We start from the raw sequence: 21,199 nt of genomic DNA, 5'->3' as shown, positions 1-21,199 counted from the left end.
TCTGCCTCTTTTCTTTACCCATCCTTGCTCTCTGCCCCTCTCCCTGCCCATCCTCTCCCCTTGCCCTATCCCTGCTCTCTGCCCATCCCTGCCCTCTGCCCCTCTCCCTGCCCATCCTCTCCCCCTGCCCTATCCCTGCTCTCTGCCCATCCCTGCCCTCTGCCCCTCTTCCTGTCCATCCTCTCTCCTTGCCCTATCCCTGCTCTCTGCCCATCCCTGCCCTCTGCCCCTCTCCCTGCCCATCCTCTCCCCTTGCCCTATCCCTGCTCTCTGCCCATCCCTGCTCTCTGCCCATCCCTGCTCTCTGCCTCTTTTCTTTACCCATCCTTGCTCTCTGCCCCTCTCCCTGCCCATCCTCTCCCCCTGCCCTCTCCCTGCTCTCTGCCCATCCCTGCCCTCTGCCCCTCTCCCTGCCCATCCTCTCCCCCTGCCCTATCCCTGCTCTCTGCCCATCCCTGCTCTCTGCCCCTCCCCCAGCCCGCCCGCGCATCCCCTCCCCTCGGTCGTCTCCCCGCGCCCTCTGCGCCTGCGCGCGGCGCCGCGGGTGGTGGGCGCGGGCGCCGAGGCCCGTCCTCCGCGGAAGCCCATTGGCCGCCGGCGGGGCCGGGCACTTCCTCGCGCCTGTGGTGGGAGCACGTGCTGGGGGCGGGAGCAGCGGCCGCAGCTATGGCGTCGTTACTTTGGGCAGGCGACGCAGGGGCGGCGGAGAGCGAGCGGCTGAACAGCCATGTAACCGCCACCCGGGGAGGGCAGACGGGCTGGGGGCTAGACCAGGGCGAACCCGCCGGGGTGGGGAGGGCGAGCCCTGCCAGCGTTTGGAGTGGGGTGTCAAGTGGGGAAGGGTTTGGAAGAGGGCCACGGAGAAGGGGAACCCGGGGGGCGGGGAGGAAGACCTTGGTTTGAAAAGACAAAAACGAAGACACCTGTAAATCCAAGAAGGGAAGACAGCTGCTAGTCCTAAGGAGACTCTCTTATTAATATCATTGTTATTCACAACTTGGCCATTAAGCTAGCTTTCTTCTTAAACCTGCCAGTTTGCTTTCCCAGTCGCCCTCTCCTTGGTGGTGGTGTGACCCACAAGTATTTAGTAACATTTAATCTGGAGGCCTGTTACAGAGGAACTTGGCCAAACGAAGATACTTCCATCAGGAGACCTAGCCCTTAAAGCTGCAAGGAAAACTCTGCTGGGGTGGTCTTCAGAATCCCTTCCAGCCCCTTTGTAAGGAAGCACCACTCTTCACTGCTTGATGGTCTCTTTCCTAATATTGGTTGAAATTTGTGTCTTTCAATAGTTTTCAAACCTCATCCACACCCAGAAGAACCTTCATGATGTTAGGAATACTGCAGTCCCAGGCATAGGTGAGTGCTGTTAGAATAAAGTACATTGGCTTTAATTGACTTTAAAAATATTGCCTTCATGGTGTCCCTGCCTACTGAAATGCCTTGGTTCTGTGCGTTTAAAGCCCTTCGCAGTCATTCCCTACCCCATGAAAGGATTCTTCCTGCCGGGATACGCGGTGTAGAGCAGAGGAAGGTTGGAGTGCATGCCCAGCAGATGTGCTCAGCCCCTGTCTTCACTGTCATTGTTTCTCTTCCTTTTAGATGATTCTTTTAACATCGATGAAAATGAAGAAGATGATATAGGTAGGAAATTAGTTCATTTGCGCATATCTGTTAACGTTCTGTTTCAGTTTATCCTCATTTTTGCAGCTGAATGAATCATCAGTCTCCACCGGAACATCACAGGATTTGCCTGTTTTTTTTTTCAGTTGGAAATATCACACACACACTAAAGTTTAAAGTGAAGTACATGGATCTTTTATAGATGTTGAAGTAGGGCATACAATTAATGGATTGAAATTTTCAGCTGATGTGGAATAATTAGTTTCATGAAGAGGGACATAGGTTTACATGAGGTGTTACAGCAGATAATAAAGTATTCTCAATGCTATGTCGCTCTTTCTAGAGCCTTCTTTAAGATGACATGGGAATAGAGGCAGTTGCTTGCTTAACAATCACTGGGTCGGGAAAAGCAGGTTATTAGATGGCCATTCAGTAGTATTAACGTTCCTTCCTTTTATTTTTGCTTTTGAAGTGGACTTGGCAGCTAATTCACTCTTAAACAAATTAATCCGTCAGTCGTTGGTAGAATCCAGTCACCGAGTTGAAGTCTTACAGAAGGATCCTAGCTCTCCGCTCTATTCAGTAAAGACTTTTGAAGAGCTGAGACTGTGAGTATTTTTAGCTCTTTTGGTAAGAGAAAATGCTGGAAAGCACAACCTAGAAAAAGTTAACCTACTAATAGTAAAACCATCAGAACTGCCTTTTTTCCTAAACCACATATTAAGACGTATACATATTACATCCAGCTGAAATACAGCTCAAAGAACACTAGGATACCTGAATTGCCTAACAAAATGAGCACATTGTTGTAGAAAACAAAATTTACTCTTACATTTATAAGGGATGAATACTAAAACAGAGACTGCCCGTATTGCTAGTCGCCATACCAGAATCCACAAGGGCATTGATGACAAAAATATCAATACCATTTTAAAAAACTATATGTCAAATTACTTTCTACTTATGTAAAAAAGATAACCCTTCAGGAAAACTGGTATACTTCTCTTAGATTTTTTTTTTCTTTTTTGCTTTGTTTGAGAAGTTCAGCCTTGGACCCTTACCACCATGCTTAGCATCAGCTTGTAGCATAACCTTTTAGTTTAAGGACTCAGCAGTACAGGCATGATTGTATTGTTTAGGAGTTGAGGTATGAGTAAGTTTCTAACTTTTTTAAGCTCAGTAGCAGAGTGGCTTAATTTAGAATTCACCTTTCAAGTGTACACTTCTGAAGCTGCTGAGCAACCCCAGGCTCTAGGTGGCTTTTTGTTTTGTTTTGTTTTGTTTTGTTTTTGCCAGAAAAGAAGAATTACTAAGAGGGATCTATGCAATGGGATTTAATAGACCTTCCAAAATCCAAGAGATGGCACTCCCCATGATGCTTGCACATCCGTGAGTTTCAAGTGTGGTTGTATTCTAACCTGGTTATTTTTATTCTCTTCAATTCATGCCTGCATTATTGTGTTGGTTTATGTCTAGTGGTCTCCTCTCTTCTGCAGACCCCAGAATCTCATAGCTCAGAGCCAGTCTGGAACAGGGAAAACAGCTGCCTTTGTCTTGGCAATGCTCAGCAGAGTGAATGCACTGGAACTATTCCCACAGGTAAGGAAAGACTGGCAGTGGGGGGACTCCTTAGAATGCCATCATGTGTTGGTGCTAGGTGATACTACTGAAATTATGTGATTACTGCATTGATATGCTTGGGATAGACATTCTTCTCTGAGCTCAGAGAGCACTGGACAACCAAAAGGGGGCCGAGGTAGAAAACACAAGTTTTACAGTCCACCTAAACATTCCGCTTACTAGCCACTCCTCCTATTAGCCCAATGTCACAGGCAAGTATGTGAATCTGGATCTTTTACCCTGTCTGTAAAGCAATGAATGATAGTGCCTCAAAATAAACAGATCATAGCTGTTCTGTTCACCCTTGAGTCCTAATATTGTGCCCAACGTGTAGAAATCACTCATTAAACATTGGGTTCATGAATGCATGGATAGATGGATGGCTGGTTATAGGATTATCATACAGATTCAGTGACACAATATACATCTTAATAATATTCTTAGAATGAAGCAGGAATGTGGTATTTGCTAACCATATAGCTGTGGAGCAAGGAGCTCATCTGTTCCCCTTGGTGATTTAGTAGGAAAGGGAGCTGCTGCTTAGGTAGGAAGCATCTTTGCTGCATTTGCAGAATGACTGAACAGCATGACACCCACTAACATGGTTCTGCTAGCCTAGTTTTCACATGTGAAGAATATCTGGTAATCCCTCCTTCTCCAAAATGCACTTTCTGACTCATTTGACAAGCTGAGGTCCCATCTGCACCAAGTAAATGCTGTAAGGAGCACAAGGGCTCTCTTAGCAAGCTCCCCCTATGATTAACAAGATAAGCTCTGGGCACAGAAGGCATGGGAGACCTTGCACATTTTAAACAAGCTCAGTGACATTGTATTTGACACTTGGTAGTATCAGTGAAAGTTCTTCCGGGTAAGTTGTGCTTGAGCACATGTTGAAAAGTGCATGGAAAAAATTTTTTTGGCATTCTCATTTCCATCTCCATCACAGATCCCTAATGGAAACACATAAATGATTAGATGCCACCAGTTTCTTCCACCAGCCAGCATCACCATGTTTAGTTGGAATGGAATAAGAGTTTAGGAAAACATCCTTCTGAGAGGTTGGTTGGTAGGGAGGTAGATAGGAAATGTAGATGGAGTGGATCAAGCAGGGACTGTTCTGGAAGGAGACAGATCTTTGATGGTCAGAAGCAGTGCAGACTGAGCTCAGGCTATAACTGACTTTGGCTCCCTCTCTCTCATTGACTCCTTCTCACATCCCATCAATCCCACACCAAAAAGGATGACTAGGAATGTGTGTCTGAATAACACTTTAGAGGAAAAGAAATAAAGGCTAGCTGTTCTGCATGTTCCTGCCTCTTACCCCTCTGTTAGTCAGCACTCACCTCAAACGTGTTAACTTTTAAAGTATATTCAATTTAAACCACTCAACCTAAATCTCCAATTTACCACTGCCCGCAGCAGCATGAGCACAGTTGGAGGAACAACGTATAATTGAGAAAGTAGGAAATGAGAGAGACAAAAGATAAAAAACTATGAAAAGGGGCAGCCAAAGGGAAGCCCCCTTCTCTGCAGAAGGAGGTCAACCTAGAAGACTCACTGCCTCAGTCTTTTATTGAGGTGCTTTGGGAATCAAATTACAGCAGAGAATGTGACAAAAATGTGGCTCGTTATATCCCATATTGCTGGTAATCAGTCAGTGTTTGATGAGAAGGAAACAATAGCATGACCCGAGTATAGAAGTCAGTAAATGCATGTCTCAGGGATGTCTCAGAGCACACAGGCCTGTGGCCTTGGACCATTGCCTAACTGTGGACCCTTGTCCACAAGCTTCAACTTTGGTCTTGCTCGCGAGTTTTGCTCACTCGTGGACCATTGCCTACAGAGTGCAAAGTTTGACCTCGATCTCCAGCACCAGCAGTCTGAACTGACGATTCCAGGCACAGCATGCTCTGCTCTTCCACCTGAAGTCAGTGTTATTTTTTACAAACTACCAGGAACTCCTAAGTCTCCAGTTAGATTTCTATAGCTCTCCCTGTAGAAATTTTATTAAGTTTGAACAATGGCTGGTATAAACTTTTCTCCTGGCCTCTTTTTCTGACAGTGCCTCTGCCTGGCTCCTACTTATGAACTGGCTCTGCAAACTGGCCGTGTGGTCGAGCAGATGGGAAAATTCTGCTTGGATGTTCAAGTGATGTATGCCATTCGAGGGAATCGAAGTATGTACCAGTAAGCCAGTGCTGCCCAAAAATGGCAGCTTCACCATTAACAGCAGTGTGGCTTCTCAGCTTTCTCATCGCTCTCTCTAAAGTGGGAGATTAATAGCACCTGTTTCTATTGTAGTTTGTGTGAGACTTGACTGTTTTATGCAGAATGCTTTTTTTCTTCTCAGTGTTTCTCATACTTATATTAAAAAGAGAAACTTTAAAACGCTCAGAAGATAGGAGTCTTCCTATCCCACCAGACTTCATTCAGCATAGCAATATTACTAACAGGACCTTGGTCTTTGTTTCTTTGTTTTGAGTTGCTCTAACCAGGTAAATGTGCTTGTTTTCACTGAATATTTATTTTTAAGAAAAAAATGGAGGCTTTTACATACCATTCATTCTGTTGGCTACTTACACAGTGTTTTGTCTGATGTGTATTTAGGTTGTTTTTCTTTGGGAAAGATTTGTGGCTCTCCTAGCTGTGCAGTATTTCTGAAAGACAAAGTGGCTTTTGAATGATCATGAGCTAGAATCAAATACACACGTCTATTCAAATAAACTAGAAACTTGCAATTTTAAACTAAAACTGTACAAAGTCATAAACACCATGACCCTGAGGGTTTACTCTTGAAAATCATTGCAATCTATGCTTTTGCTTAGGAATTTTCTGTTCTGTTGCCCTGTTGAAGTGAGGCAATTTATATCTGAAGGAAAGCTTAAAACCCTTTTTTTCTCCTAGTTCCCAGAGGCACTGAGGTCACCAAACAGATTGTCATTGGGACTCCTGGGACTGTCTTAGATTGGTGTTTTAAGAGAAAATTAATTGACTTGACTAAGATCCGTGTGTTTGTCCTGGATGAAGCTGACGTGATGATTGACACCCAAGGATTCTCAGATCAGAGTATTCGTATTCAAAGGTAACTCGGAGCCATCCCTTCTTCCTAGGTCTCTGTCTAGGCGAGCAGTGCCATTTGTCTACTGCTCCTAACTATCGTTGTTGCTTAATTCCTTACCACCTCTGCCTCTAAAACAAATTCAAGTTTTCATTGTTTTCACCAGCTCATAGGGTCTTTGGACTTCTACAGTTTTCCAGCATCTTCCCCTTCTTGGCTTTAGCGTTACAATGCAGTATTGCAGATGGAATCCACATGAGTCTACAGTTTTCCAGTGGTGTTTTCTATTTTAAGCAGAATTCTGAAGAGGTTCTGTTCAAACCTGAGAAGACTATTGTGAGGATCCAATAGATAACTAGACAGAGCAGAGAATACTATTACCTGGGACCAGGAGAGTGATGGTCTAGTCCTGACATGGTACCGGGTTCATAAATAAAGCATATCCTTTTCTTGTCCTGTCTAGTGGGATCACCCCAGGGTCTTAAAATTAGGTTACCAATCCCAATCTCAGACTTATTTAGACAATATGGTTTAGGAATTTGTATCAGTTTTAAGTAACATGTTAAATTCAAATAGTGTCAAATAGTATCATAAGAATTATAAATAGGAAATAAGATTCCCTGCTCCACCCCCAAGTACTTTTTTCTGACACTGGCATTCACACTTTTAAATCATGTGTTTCCACCGCTATTGCTGATACTAGTCATTATCTGCTGACTTCCCATTATGGTTGGTAGGAATTGGGCTCTTCGGAACTGTCAGCCACTTTCCATTGTCTTCCCTGTATCACCTCTGCATGATTGTATCGTGAGAGTTTAGTTAAGAGTCTTGTTTTATTAATATTAATAATAGAGTTATTAATCAAATGCTCTTAATAAATAATAATAACATAATAGAGTAGTAGTGTATTATCATTATGTTCACTGGTGTGCTAAGCATTATCATTATAATTGTGTTTTCTCTTACACAGACTTTCTTATAATTTGATAATTGCCTTTTTTGTTTTCATCTTGATAGCTTCACTATAGAGATCTTTGGTTTTTTCCTGAGCTATTCCATTAAGTACGTCGTAAGTCAGTGACATTTCTGAAGTCAATTACCTTTTAAAAATTAATGCATTTCTGTTTTCTCTCGGAGATCGGCCGGGTCCCCTCCCTCTCGAGCTGTCTGACCTGACTGCTTTCCAGCCTCTGACACAGCTGCCGTCAGGGCTCTGCCCTTTGCTCTGTTACAGTTTTCAATATTTGCTGGACCTTGTTTCTTAGATTATTTCCACAATATGCTAGAGTATATTTTCTGTAATCATCCTAAAATGAATGGATAGGAAACTCATCTTTAAGCCCTAACATGTCTGGAAATATTTTTATTAATACCTGTAAATTTGATCTTTTGATTAATTGATAGTTTGCCTTGTAGGAATTCTGTTATTGAAATCCAGAAACAAAATTTCTCAAAAAAAAAAAAAAAGAAAGAAAAGAAAAGGTCTTAGGTGTAACTGTAGTATTTAATGTCCTACAATGTTCTAGAATTGTTCTTAGTAAAAGGTCAGTGGCGTCCTCATTTCCAAGCTTTAGAGTGTGACTTTATCTGTCTCTCTCTGGAAACTTTTGGGTATTCTGAAACTTCTCAGCTACATGCTTCCATCTGTTGTGTGTGTGTGTGTGTTTTTTAACTTCATGTTTCTAGACATTTAGTGCATCCTTTCATTCTTAAAATTTGTGCATGCCAATTCTAGAAAACTCATTATTTCTTTCAGTAGGGAAGGAAACATCAGGATTTCACAATGTTCCTGGCTCTGATGCACATTTTATGTTAACCCTAGCTCTACATATTAGAGATACTATTTTTTAGGCACTATTGCTTATTAAGAAACATAAATGTAAAACTTTTTTTTTACAAAGAGAAGGTAAATAGAGCAATTCCGATGTTATCTATACCCTAAAATGTTTCCTTTTTATCTAATGGAACAATTGGATGCTTGTTTTATTTCCAATTTCAATAATATCTCTCTGTATTGTCTATAGCCTTCTTTAAAAAAAAAAGATTTATTTATTTGTATTGGAAAGTCGGATTTACAAGAGAAGGAGACAGAAAGATCTCCCATGTACTCTTTCACTCCCCAAATGGCTATAGTGGCCAGAGCTGAACTGATCCAAAGCCAGGAGCTTCTTCCAGGTCTCTCATGTGGGTGCAGGGTTCCAAAACTTTGTGATGTCCTCTACTGCTTTCCCAGGCCACATGCAGGGAGCTGGATGGGAAGTGGAGCAGGTGGAACCCGTACCGGAGCCCATATGGGATCCTGGCACGTGCAAGGCGAGGACTGTAGCCACTAGGCTACCTCACCTTCTCTCATGTGGTGATCCAACTAAAAACAGTCAAATGTAAAATTTATTTTGACTTGCATATCTACTCTTACTAAGATAATGTTTACTAGCATTAGTCCAATGTGACAATATCTGATAAAAATGTTAAGTGTGAACAGTTAAGATTTCACTTACAGCAGTATGTTTTATTTATTTATTTTATAATTTTATCCTTTAGTTTTATTTTTTTCAACTTTGAGGCATAAGTGACAAAAATCATATGTATTCAGATATATAGTTTGATGTTTGGACATACATTGTGATTTCTGCAGTCTAACTAATAATATATCTATCACCTTACAATTACCGTTTCATTTTATTTTCTTAAAAACTTATTTCTAAGGCCCTAAAGATGCCCTTCCTTAATATCATATTCAGTGTATTTCAAAATTGGAGAAGGTTATTTTTTGTGTGTGTGTCTCACACTTTGAAAATATGATGCCATGGCCAGCCAGCATTTTTAATCTTTGCAGTGGCCAGCAATGGTGACAATCATCTTACAAGCTTATGCTGAGGAAGCTGTCGCCTTTCATTTCTATAGAGTTAGAAATATCAAGTGGTTCTGCAAGTTTTAAAGAAATGGAAAAACAGTCATGAAAGGCTCAGTATCATAGATAAGCATACCATACCACCTTTTTAGAAATCTTTTGAGGAGTTGATATTGTGGCATAGTAGGTTAGGTTGCTGCAAGCATCCCATATAATGCCAATTCATGTCCTGGCTGCTCCAGTTCTTATCCAGCTCCATGCTGGAGTGTCTGAGAAAGCAGCAGAAAGTGGACCCACCTAGTCCCAGTCACCACAGCTATTTGAGGAGTGAACCAACAAATGAAAGATCTCCCTCTTACACTCTCTCGTGCGCTCTCTCTCTCATTCTGCAACTCCATTTTTCAAATAAATACATGAATCTGGTTTTTAAGAAAAAAAGATTATATGCAAAATATGCAAGACATATAGCTTTTTTTTTTCAGTGGAACTTTATGGTCTGAATGGGGTTTGCTGAAAAGTTATCCTCACATTGTCTGGTATGAAAAGTATTTTGTCTTATATTTTCTGTTTTATTAATACTTAATGGAAATTAAAAAGCTGTTTTGAAGCCCTATTTCTGCTAATCAAAGCATGTTAAGAGGGAAGAACTTTTTTGTTAGTGCTGGGATTTGAGATATCACTTCCATGCTGTTGGTAAAATCAGAATCCACTCTAACCTGCTAGAGATGTGACATCTCTCATCAACATTTCCCCCATTTGTTCACCTGCTTGACATTTAACTTGCCATCTCTGAACTAGGAAATGTTAACTGTGCTCTGTTCAGAGGGCTCTCGGGGATGACGGAATAAGGCAGGACTGTGTATGGCCAGCCTAACTCAACACCCACTCTTCAGCTGAGCGCTGGTGCTTTTGGAGAAGGGAAAATAAAAAAACTTTCAGTGCTGCGTTTCTTGCCCTAAATGTATAAGATTGTCTCAAGATAGTCTCTTCTTGTTCCCTTCCCCTTCTTATCCAACTCCAGAATTTTTCTGGCACATTATGTTGTGTGTTTGTTGTTTAACTTTCGCTGTGGTTGTGTGTGTCCTTCAGTCATTGAAATAACGCAATGATTTAGTTTCTCTATTTATCTGGCGGTATTCTCTGATTGTTTCCTTCCTGTACATTGTGGTTGGAATGTCTGTTGTCACTCTGAAGATTTCACTCCAAGTGTCTTTTTACTTTTCAGCATTATTTCTGAATTATCCAAGTTTTGTTTGTCTGCTCCAGTCTATTTCACAGGAGACCTTACCTTTGCACAGCTAGTAGTGCTTGGCTAGCATTTCATGAGCTCATATGAGGAGTTAAATCGTAATTGACAGCTCTATGTGCATCAGTGGAACTTGTACCTTGGGAAGCTTCATTTAGGATGGCTGTCCTCTGGAGGGCACTACAACTCTCATGTATTTCTTCTTCTTGTGGCAGTTGGAGTCTGGCCAGTTCCTGGCATTTTGGAGCAGAATGGAAAGGTTCTGCAATATGATATGCATTCTTCTCCTGATGTCTTATATTCAGGGTATACTCTAGTGACAAATTCTTACACAAAATACATGTCTAGTATTCTGCATACCTAGCTGTTTAAAGTAGGGGAGCCAAGTGATGTTTACACATACTTTCAGCCAGCCATCCTGAAAATAATCGTAGCCAGACGTCAAAACTGTCATGTTCTTACCAATAAGTCTACGTGTGCACGTTAGTAAATGAAAAATTCAGAACTCCAGGAAAGATGAAATGGTTAAATAGGGCAAAGAAAATCCCTTTCATTTTCTACTCAAGACAGTGAAAAGTAAAAATTGGAGCATTTATGTTTATTTAGCCTTCAATTTTTTAGGTTTTTCTTCCTTTATCTTGAAAAAAGGTTACATTAGTGATGTTCTAGAGAAATGTAAGTCCAACCATATGTGTAATTTTAGATTTTCTAGTAGCCACATTAAATGTACAAAGAGAGAGGAGGAGGGAGAATTGGGCATTTAGTCTGGTGGCTAAAATACCCGTATCCCACATTAAGATGCCTGGCTTTGATTGCTGGCTGTGGCTCCTTACTCAAGCTTGTTCCTGGTGCAGACACCACTTGTAAACAGTGGTGATGGCTGCAGTGCGTTCTTGCCGCCCACGTGGAAGAGCTGGATGCCGTTCCTGGCTTAAAGCTGGCTCAGTCCCAGTCATGGGTTTGCATTTGAATTGTGAATCCAGGGATAGGAGTACTCTCGCCTTCTCGCTGCCTCTTAAATAAATGAAAAGTCTTTTAAAAACATGAAAATAAGATTGTATTCTATTTAACCCAAGGTTTCAAGTTATCATGACAATGAGTAGTCAATATAAAAATAATGTACACAGTTTACTATCTTTTTTTTGCTAAGCCTGTTTCCCTTGTCACCCTATAGCTTTGTGTGACATTATAACCATGGAGAGCATCCATGAGTCTGCCTTACCTCCGGAGAAAACTAGCACAAGAAACCTCAAACCCTGCAAAGCAGATGCCTCAACTTTGCTCTGAGCTCTACATTCCATTCATATATTTGTATGTGTTGTTGGCAGTAAGGAAGGGCAGGGCACATGGCTGTTTACTTGAAGATGCAGCTTGCCATGGCAGACAGGTGCTCACTTGGGCAGGTGTGCTCAAAGCAGCTGATAGCAGGCTTGAGGTGCTGGCAGGAAAATGGCAACGCAGCAGCTGTGTGACCGCTTTCTGCCCTTCTCCTTGACAGAGCTTTACCCTCCGAATGTCAGATGCTCCTCTTCTCAGCAACCTTTGAGGACTCGGTGTGGCAGTTTGCTGAAAGAATCATTCCTGATCCTAATGTTATCAAGTTGCGTAAAGAGGAGCTGACCCTGAACAACATCAGACAGTATTACGTGTTATGCGAGAACAGGAAAGAAAAATACCAAGCGCTGTGCAACATTTATGGTGGCATCACTATCGGCCAGGCCATCATCTTCTGTCAGGTAATCCCTGCCGAGTGTGTCCTCATGTTTCCCTGCACAGGAGTGTGGGGAACTGTAACAGTAAATGCCATTTGATGAAGCAGGGTTTTCAGCCCATTTCATGTGTTAACTAGTTTAATTAACAGAACAGCTCTGAAATGAGACTATTTGTATTTTGTGGGTGAAACTTGGAAAGTTTCAGTAATGGAATGGGATCTGCAGTGTGATATGAAATAGCCTTCTTATTTTAGAGGGGTTTCTTCTAACACTTCCACATTTAGTAGGTTGATGATTGAAGTTTTTACAGAACATTGTAAGAATGTTACTGTTGTTATCACCCTGTTTGAATTTTTGGCTAAAGCACCTGCCTGGCATACAGACAGCACTGAAAATGTGTTCACAGAATAAAAGCTTAGCTGTACAAGCCTGCATTGTAGTACAGCATTTGGCACAGCCTTATATCAGAAGGCCAGCACAAGTCCCAGCTTTCTGCCAATGTGCCTGACAAGGCAGTAGATGATAACCCAAGTGCTTGGATCCCTGCTACCCATGTAGAAGACCCAGAGCAGATGGAGTTCCTGGCTGCTGGTTTTAGCCAGGGTTTTAGCCCTGGCTGTTGCAGGCTCTTGGGGAGTGAACCAGGAACTGCAAAATCTCTCTTTCTCACTCTCTGTTACTCAACCTTTCCAATTAAAATGAAAGATGGAAAGAGAAAAGAAAGCGGGGCAAATGAAGGGAAGTGAAAGGAATGATGAAAGAGACGAGGAGGATAGAAGGAAAGGAATAAGGGAATAAGGGTAGCTGGGTAACTTCAGGCAGATTACTTACCATTTTGAAATTTGGGAACGTTTGTTCTTATCTTTAAACATATAAAATTAGTAACTGTTTCATTAAATTGTTGTGAATGCACATGACCCTTGCACATGTAAAGATTTCATTTGGGTGCCTGGCACACATTGGTGTCATTATTGTTATTGCATTGAATCATCTTGTCATTCTATCACCATGTTAAGTAAGTGGGACGTGTTTATATCCACGGATGACGAACTGAGAGAATGTGACCCTTAGACGCAGCAGCAGAGGGAGCGTCCCGTGGCACATTGCAAGGCTCCCCAAGGAAGGAGGGAAAAGTGAAGCTCTCAGCTCACTTCCTCCTGTGCACTGCCCCAGACACATGAGCGTTGCCAGCACGGTGGGTGCTGCAATGGCTCTCGTGTTTCCACACAGACTCGTCGAAATGCCAAATGGCTGACTGTGGAAATGATGCAGGATGGCCACCAGGTGTCCTTGTTAAGCGGAGAGCTGACCGTGGAACAGCGGGCTTCTATCATCCAGAGGTTTCGAGATGGGAAAGAGAAGGTTCTTATAACAACCAACGTGTGTGCTCGAGGTGTGTGTGTGTTTTTAAAATCTGGTATTGGGATATAATTTTACTTAGGATAAAATGTATTCTTCTTAAGTGTGTAGATCAGTAAGTCCTTGTGAGAGTCCCATAGCCATCACCATATGCAAAGGACAAAACATTCTGAACTCCCCTAAATTTCCTCATGCTCCTTTGCAGTCTCCTCCTCCCAGCATTATTGGCAACTACTGAAGATATTTCTGTTTCTATGTTTTTGCCTCTCCTGGGATGCTTTATAAATGAAGTCAAATAGTGCAGCGATTTTGAGTTTCGTCACTGCTGTTTTTATATGTTAACATTTGTCCTTTGTACGACTAGTAGTAGACCATTGGTGGTACATTACACCATTGAAGGGGATCTGGATTGTTTCCAGTTTGGAGCTATCTTTAATAAAGCTATAATAAAAAGTCATATGCAGGTCTTTGGGAACGTATCTGTTTTTGTCTCTTAGGTAGATACCTGCAAGTAAGATTCCTAGGTCATATGATGAGTGTACATTTAGCTTTCTAAGAGGCTGAAAAACTCTTTCCCACCATGGTTGTATCGTTTTGCATTCCCATCAGTAGTATTGGAGAGCTCCAGTTGCTCTGTATCCTTGCCAACAATTAGTATTATCACTTTAGTAATTTAATCATTCTAGTAGGTATGTAGTTCTATATCATTTTGGTTTGTATTTGCATTGTCCTAATAATTAATGATGAATATCTCTGAGGAGTTTATTTAAATTTAAATATCCACATAGAATTACCGGTTACCATACTGGACAGCACAACTCTTTAGACCCTAAAGCAGAGGTTGCATACCTTGTTTTCTACCAGAGGTCATTGGATATTATAACATCCAATGGGCCATGCAAAATAATCACTTTAAAATTAATTTAAAAATTAACCTGCTGCCGGCATTGTGGCATAGCAGGTGTAAGTGCTGTCTGCTATGCTGGCATCCCACACGGGCACTAGTTCATGTTCCAGCTGTCCCACTTCTAATCCAGCTTCCTGCTAATGGCCTGGGAAAAGCAATGGAAAATGGCCCAACTGTTTGGGCCCCTGTCACCCACATGGGAGACAGATGAAACTCATGTCACCTAGCTTTGATCTGGTCCAGCACAGGCCAACATAGACACCTGAGAAGTGAACGGCTGTTGAAAGATGTTGAAAGATCTTATTTCTCTCCCTCTTCCCTCCCCCTGCCTCTCTCTGCGTCTCTTTAACTCTAAATTTCAAAATAAATTTTTAAATAAAAAGAATAATAGGCCTGCTATAGATTTATTGAATTTTGGGTCTGACCTGCCATTGCTTTGACAGGGCCATACCAACCAAGTGATTTCACAGGTCTTACACTGCCTGCAGGCCAAAAATTCCCTTTCCTGCCCTAAATTACATAGAGCCCAGAATGCTGCAGAGAAAGCTGGCAGGGCATCACTATCCAGGCAGCCTGCTAGTGTCGCTGGGTGAAAGGCACCAAGTCTTTGTAGGCAACACTAGACTTCAAAGAGTTGTAGTTCACTTGGATGAGAATTTGTAGTATGAGAAATGGGCAGATATTGTGACTGAAGTGTGGTACTTGTGGGTTAAGGGAGGAAAAGGTACAACTTTAGGAGCTTTGAGGACTTGAATTGCTTGAGCAGTGGGTTGTGAACACATTGTGCCCTGGGCATTGATGTAGTGATTGTCTTAGGTGGGAGTAGAGAAGTGGGTTCAGAGATGGGGAGACCAGTTTGGAGTTGAGGCACAGGTTAATAAAGATCCAAGGCTGACTTGTTGTGTAACAGGTTAAGCATGCCGTATCAGAGTGGCAGTTCTAGTCCCAGCTCCTCTACTTCCAGTCCAGCTCCCTGCTAAGGTGCCTAGAAAGGCAGCAGAAAATGACCCAAGTACTGGGCCCCTGCCCCTTGTTGGGGAGGCTGAGACAGAATTACTAGCTCCTGGCTTCAGCCTGGCCCAGGTCTGATGGTTGCAACTATTTAGGGTGAGTGAGCTATTTAGCAGTGAGCGGGTAGAAGATCTCTCTTCTTCCTTCCCCTCCCCTTCCCTTTTCCCACTCTTCTCTGTCCACACGCATCTGTCTGTCTTTCCCTCTGTCACACTGCCTCTCACATGACTTTAAGAAAATAGAACCTTACTAGAACATTGATCAAGGGATGCAGCAAAGTTGGGATCCCATAATGGGTCAAGGACACAAGGCCCAGGGGTCTGCTAGGGACTTGGTACAATAGAGGCAGAGGGGAGTGTGGCTGCTCTGTGGTCTTGGTGAGAACCCTTCTCTCCCTCTCCTTCCCTCACTCCCTCTCCCCCCCCTCCCATCCATCCATCCCTCACAGACACAGAAACCCCCATTCACACAAGCACACACCTGCTTTCTACATGTTTATTCTGTTGGTACTCTCACCCTGCACCACAGCATGGAAGCAACTTTCTGAGCAAAGTACTTATTTCCGTCCTATAAAACTAGCCTTTATTTATACATTGTATCTGAATGGCTGTGTCCTATCGAAAATGTCCCAAGACCCTGTGGTGTTTTTGCTTTTCCAGGGATTGATGTGAAGCAGGTCACGATTGTTGTGAATTTCGATCTCCCTGTCAACCAGTTAGAGGAGCCGGACTATGAGACGTACCTGCACCGTATAGGGCGCACGGGACGCTTTGGGAAGAAGGGCCTTGCCTTCAACATGATTGAAGTGGATAAACTGCCGCTGCTGATGAAGATTCAGGAGCACTTCAGTAAGTGCTTCCACTGTGGCATCAGCTCAGGCCTCTGCTGCTGCCGGGGCTGATGGGCATTGGGGAGCTCAGGCCCAGAAGCTCGCAGTAAAGGGCAGGCTGATGCCATCCAAAGGGAGGTTCGGACTCCCAGGACCAGGGTGCTTGTAGAAGGTGACTGAGTAAAGAACTGGCATGAGGTGCTTCAGGAGAAGCATTCAGATCAGCTGGAACTAGTGATGTCAGTTCAGATGTCCACACTGCAACTCCCTCTGGAGTCCAGAGCAGCTTTTCTCGTCCCAGAGTGAGCTGTAAGCCACGTAATCAGGTCCTATAACATCAGCTTCCCCTTTTGTTACTGCTTTCATCTCTGCCCTACTCTCCCATACAGGATGGATGCTGAATTCTAGGTCTACAGCCCCTCTTCCAGCCACATCTTAACAGGGCAGGAGCTTTGGACTGGACAAGTGCACCCTGATGGAGCTTTGTGATTTGGGATCTCCCCCAAAGTCCACAGATGTGTGGGGAGCAGACCTGGAGAAGCATGTTTGTCTTCTAGGACAGGGTGCTCAGCCTTTGCTGGAAGCAGTGAGCACTATCCAGGAAGATGCACCCCGGCACACAGATGCCGTCTGAACTCTTAAAGGGGTGTCAACAGTCGCTCTTCCCCGATCCTGCAGAGAAGTACGTTAAGCACCTCTTTGTGAGGCTAGCAGGAGCCAGGGAGAAAGAACCGTTCAGACAATTTGCTAGAGAATCCCAAGGACCCGCTCTTGAGAAGTGACAGCAGTGTAAGATCCTCCGTCCTCCCTAAGGTGTCATCACTGTCACTGCCCACACTTTCTGCCCCCAGGGTATCTAGATAAGTGTGTTCTAAGGGCAGGTGCATTTGGGTTCTTTGCTCTTTTAGTTAGTATTGGTTGGGCTGCTCGTTTTGTTTTGTTTCATCTTTTTAAAGATTTATTTATTTTGGGGTGCGGCATGGTAGCCTAGTGGCTTAAAGCCCTTGCCTTGCATGCACCAGCATCCTATATGGGCACTAGTTCATCTTCTGGTACCGCACTTCCCATCCCGCTCCCTGCTTGTGGCCTGGGAAAGCAGTGGAGGATGATCCAAAGCCGTAGGACCCTGAACCTGCACAGGAGACCCAGAGGAAGCTCCTGTCTCCTGGCTTCAGATGAGCACAGCTCCAACCATTGCAACCACTTGAGGAGTGAACCAGCAGATGGCAGATCTTTTTCTCTGTATCTCCTTCTCTCTGTAGATCTGCCTTGCCAGTAAAAACAGATCTTTTTAAATAGATCTTTTAAAAAAAGTTTAAAAAAAACAGTTAAAAAAAAAAGATCTATTTCTATTTTGGACCCACCAGAATAGCTCAGTGGCTAAATCCTCACCTTGTACACACCTGAGTTCCAATTCTTGTCCCGGCTGCCCCACTTCATGTACAGCTTCCTATTCATGGCCTGGGAAAGTTAGCAGAGGATGGCTCAAAGCTTTGGGACACCGCACCCAGGTGGGAGACCCAAAAGAAGCTCCTAGCTCCTGCTTCGGATCAGCTTAACTCCAGCCATTGCAGCCATTTGTGGAGTGGACCAGGAGTGAAGCAGCTGTGACGGGAACCACTCCCATATGGGATCCCAGCCCTTGCAAGGGGAGGATTAGCCAGTCAAGCATTGGGTAATTTTGATCCATTTCCTACCTCAGGGCTTTCTGTGCAGGATGTCACAGGAGCAGTTATTTCCAAAGGTTTTGCTATCTTAAATTCCAAATTAGGTAACATGAAGTTCCCCTTAGATCCAGATTAAGACTATTGTCTTTTGTTCTTTCAGACCGAAATATTAAGCAGCTGGACCCTGAAGACATGGATGAGATTGAAAAGATTGAATACTGAAGAAAGAACTTTATTGTTTGTGAAATATCCTAGTTTAAGTGAGAATGTCCCAGTGGGTTTTGAAGGTAATTTTTTTTTTTCAATGTTTGAGGCTCTTTCAACAAAAAACTTTTTAGGATGGCATAGTCATGGTGTTTGTTCAGAGACTTGAGATCTTTCTGAAACCAGATTGATGTAAAGCACGTGATCTTTTTGAATAAAAAAAAAAGAACAAGATATGTCTTACTCTACTCTTTTCACAGATAAATGTCTCCTTGGGCTACTGGAGTGGTTTGGGATTTATATTTTTTATAGTCAGAGCAAATCCTGTCTCCTGTGAGGATCCGACAGTACCGCTAGATGGCAGTAGAACGTTGCTGGTTTGGAAATTTGAGCTAGTAGGACAACCAAGAAAGCTGCAGGTCTTCAGGCCTCACAGGGCACCCTTTCCTGCCCTGATGCCTCGCCGCCTCCACCCCTTCACCCTCTTCTCTTGGTGCACACACATTCTTTTGTGAGGATAAGATCTTTAAAATCTTCAAAAATGTGAAACAAGTTGGAAGAGAAGGCATTTTACATGTTTAATGCTTCAAGTGAAATACAGAATTTCAGAATACTTTTCTATTGTGCTTCTCCCTGTCTCCACATTAAAGATGATAGTCTCCATTACTTATTTTGTAGTCTCTGGCAAATGTGGTTTTATTACAGGCTTTTCTTAAAAGCAGGCAATAAGGGTGAAAGGAGAAAACCATTCACCTTATTAAAGAAATAACATTTGAAGAAAACAAGTTTTACTTTTAAGAAGTTAAAAGTATATCTAAGAACCCTGGACATTTTTCTGCACATCCCATTGAGATCTTTATTTTTATTTCTCATACTTGTTACTCAAAAGTGAAAGCATATGCTTGAGAAAACAGGGTGAGCAGCTCCCCACACAGAAAGCTGGAGCCTGCAGCCCAGGGCCATGGGCAGTTTCCCCGGGCCTCAGGGCACGCTCCTGTCACCTTGAGGGCGTGAGCATCTCTCCCCTGTTTGGATAGTCTACTTGCATGTCACCCTGTGTGTGTATGTGTTTTAACCCCAACATCAGGGCTCAGAAATAAGTGAAAATCATTGAGGACCTTAATTGAGCATCACATTATGTATTGAACACACTTACGCTAAACCAGAGAAAGGAAAATGACTGGTGCTAACAAGATAACCTCAGTTCAGAATCCTAATGGTGGCAACTCAGAATAACTCAGTGTGTAGCAAGCTGTGCTGAAGGGCAGACAGGTTGCCTGATTTCGAATCTGTTCCAGCTTCTAACAGAGAAGATGTGCAGGAGCTCCTCTAAGAGAACAGGAGGGTGCCGTGTGTTCAGTGCCATGTGTTCTAATGTGTGCCCACCGAGGCAGTTCTCCAGACGTAGCCCATATCAGAATGATCTGGAGAACCAGAGGGAGAAATGAACTCCCTCCCCTGTGTGCAAAGCCAGATGCTGCGGGAATAGAGCCCAGAGAGTCACACTTTTGTGAGAACTGCCGTGGAATAAGGCAGTAAAGGCTTGTCTGAAGGAGGCCCAGAAGCAGGGAGGTCCTCGGGCCGGAACCTTCAGAAGGGAGAAGTCCTGCTTCAGGGTGCAGTGTGCCAGGCTCGCCCTCGCTGAGTGGTCCTTCCTCTAGACTGACGGTGAGATCAGTCAGCTTCCCGTACTCAGCCCCTAATATGCTATCCGGCACCTACTAGACACCCAGGGAATGTTCTTGTTAAGACAACTTTTATTTTCTCATTCACTGATTTCCCTTGATGTTTTCCATTGTATTTTTGAACCCAAATTACATGGTGAATAAGTTTAGCAAGTACAACAAGATATTTTGCTCTCTCCTATTTGAGAACTGAGTTGGACTTTAACCACACTCAGCTTGGTCTTGGGGTGTCTTACGTCCACTTTCCTGGCTCTCTTTGCAGTTCAGACCGTCCTGAGTGTCTTACTAATTTCCATTTGGCAGCTGTTCCCACAGGGTCTGCAAACTCTGAGCATTCTCCCCTTTGCTGCTCTGCTCACGTGCCTTTGCCTCGCCACCGAGGAGGCAGCAAAACCATCCTGTCTTCTGCATGCATCCCAGCTGTATTAACAGCCCCCCTTCCAGTTTAGCAAGTCAGTCATCTGCAGGCTGTTTTGCAGGGTGCAGCTCCTTGCTCAGAACTGAAAGCAGTTGCACATCTGTATGTGGACCAGGCCAAGATCAGCTCTCTCAGTCCCTGCCTGAGGAAGAAGCAGAGGGAAAGGCGAAGAAAAACCAAATAATCTCTGTGCGTCTGTGAGTGGGGTTGATCAGCTGTGTATTATTTGGCACTAAATACTGAACTGAATCCGTTTGGGTTTCTCTTGGCCAGCTCGGTGTTGTTGGTATGTGGAAACCCATGGTTAAGGAGAGCACGGCTGTGACTAGATCCTCTGAGTGGACACCCCGCCTGCCTGGCAGCTGTGTTGTTAGTTTCTATTAGGAGCTGGGTCTATGGCAACTGTTACTAGCAAGATAGGCACATGATGTGCTCATAGATTGGCGGGATATCTGGCAGTTCCTGCTCAAGAAATATTGTTTTTGGTTATGAAAAAGTGTTGATTCCCTTCAGCAAGGCTTCATCACCATGAAAACTGGCACACTCTGCACCTAAACTCAACCATGGAAAATCTTAGAGGATGGCGGGAGGTGTGGGGCAGGATGGGGAGCAGTCCCTTCCAGACAGCAGGCTGAGAGAGGCTGGTTTGTTCAGTTCTTGGTCCTCTGATCTGAGAGGATCAGTGTCCTTCCTCTAAGAAAAATCAGAAAGAGGACCCAAGAGGAGGGAGGCATCCCGCTACTGGGATGGAAACTGAGATGTGGCCCCAGACTCAGGACCTCTCTGTCTAGGTCTGCGCTTCTATACCCTCTGAGTCAGGCCTTTTTCTGTGCTTGCGTTCTGTTTTCAGGTAGCCCCTGAGCGCTCCTCGTGGGAGGGTCCACAGAAGCCTGGCAATTGAACCCAACCCAGTTTTACCAGAGGAGTACCAACGAGTCAGATCCTCTGAAATCCTAACCCCTTCACCAAACCTGTACCACTTCATGGATGCCAAGGGCCCCATATCATT

General features: G+C 43.6%; 1 protein-coding gene across 1 annotated transcript; it reads left to right on the top strand.

Annotated features, from left to right (window-relative positions):
* Positions 1-601: 601 nt before the first annotated feature.
* DDX25 (DEAD-box helicase 25) lies at positions 602-18,315 on the top strand. Its single transcript, XM_040992644.1, has 12 exons — positions 602-729; positions 1,293-1,359; positions 1,603-1,644; positions 2,096-2,231; positions 2,920-3,012; positions 3,120-3,222; positions 5,306-5,420; positions 6,148-6,325; positions 11,897-12,134; positions 13,341-13,503; positions 16,047-16,235; positions 18,044-18,315. The coding sequence occupies exons 1-12, from the start codon at positions 667-669 to the stop codon at positions 18,103-18,105; spliced, it is 1,449 nt and encodes a 482-aa protein (XP_040848578.1). The 5' UTR covers positions 602-666; the 3' UTR covers positions 18,106-18,315.
* Positions 18,316-21,199: the final 2,884 nt, after the last annotated feature.

The sequence above is a fragment of the Ochotona curzoniae genome, unplaced genomic scaffold, assembly GCF_017591425.1.
Source record: "Ochotona curzoniae isolate NIBS_2020 unplaced genomic scaffold, NIBS_Ocur_1.0 contig_832, whole genome shotgun sequence".
In the NCBI taxonomy this organism is placed as follows: domain Eukaryota; kingdom Metazoa; phylum Chordata; class Mammalia; order Lagomorpha; family Ochotonidae; genus Ochotona; species Ochotona curzoniae.
Note: the sequence above shows the minus strand (reverse complement) of the source record. Positions and strands in the feature narration are given on the sequence as shown.

Coding starts and splice junctions, on each gene's coding strand:
- DDX25 (XM_040992644.1), top strand. CDS start 667: ATGGCGTCGTTACTTTGGGCAGGCGACGCAGGGGCGGCGGAGAGCGAG. Junction 1,645..2,095: donor AAATGAAGAAGATGATATAG/GTAGGAAATTAG, acceptor TTGCTTTTGAAG/TGGACTTGGCAGCTAATTCA. Junction 16,236..18,043: donor GAAGATTCAGGAGCACTTCA/GTAAGTGCTTCC, acceptor TTGTTCTTTCAG/ACCGAAATATTAAGCAGCTG.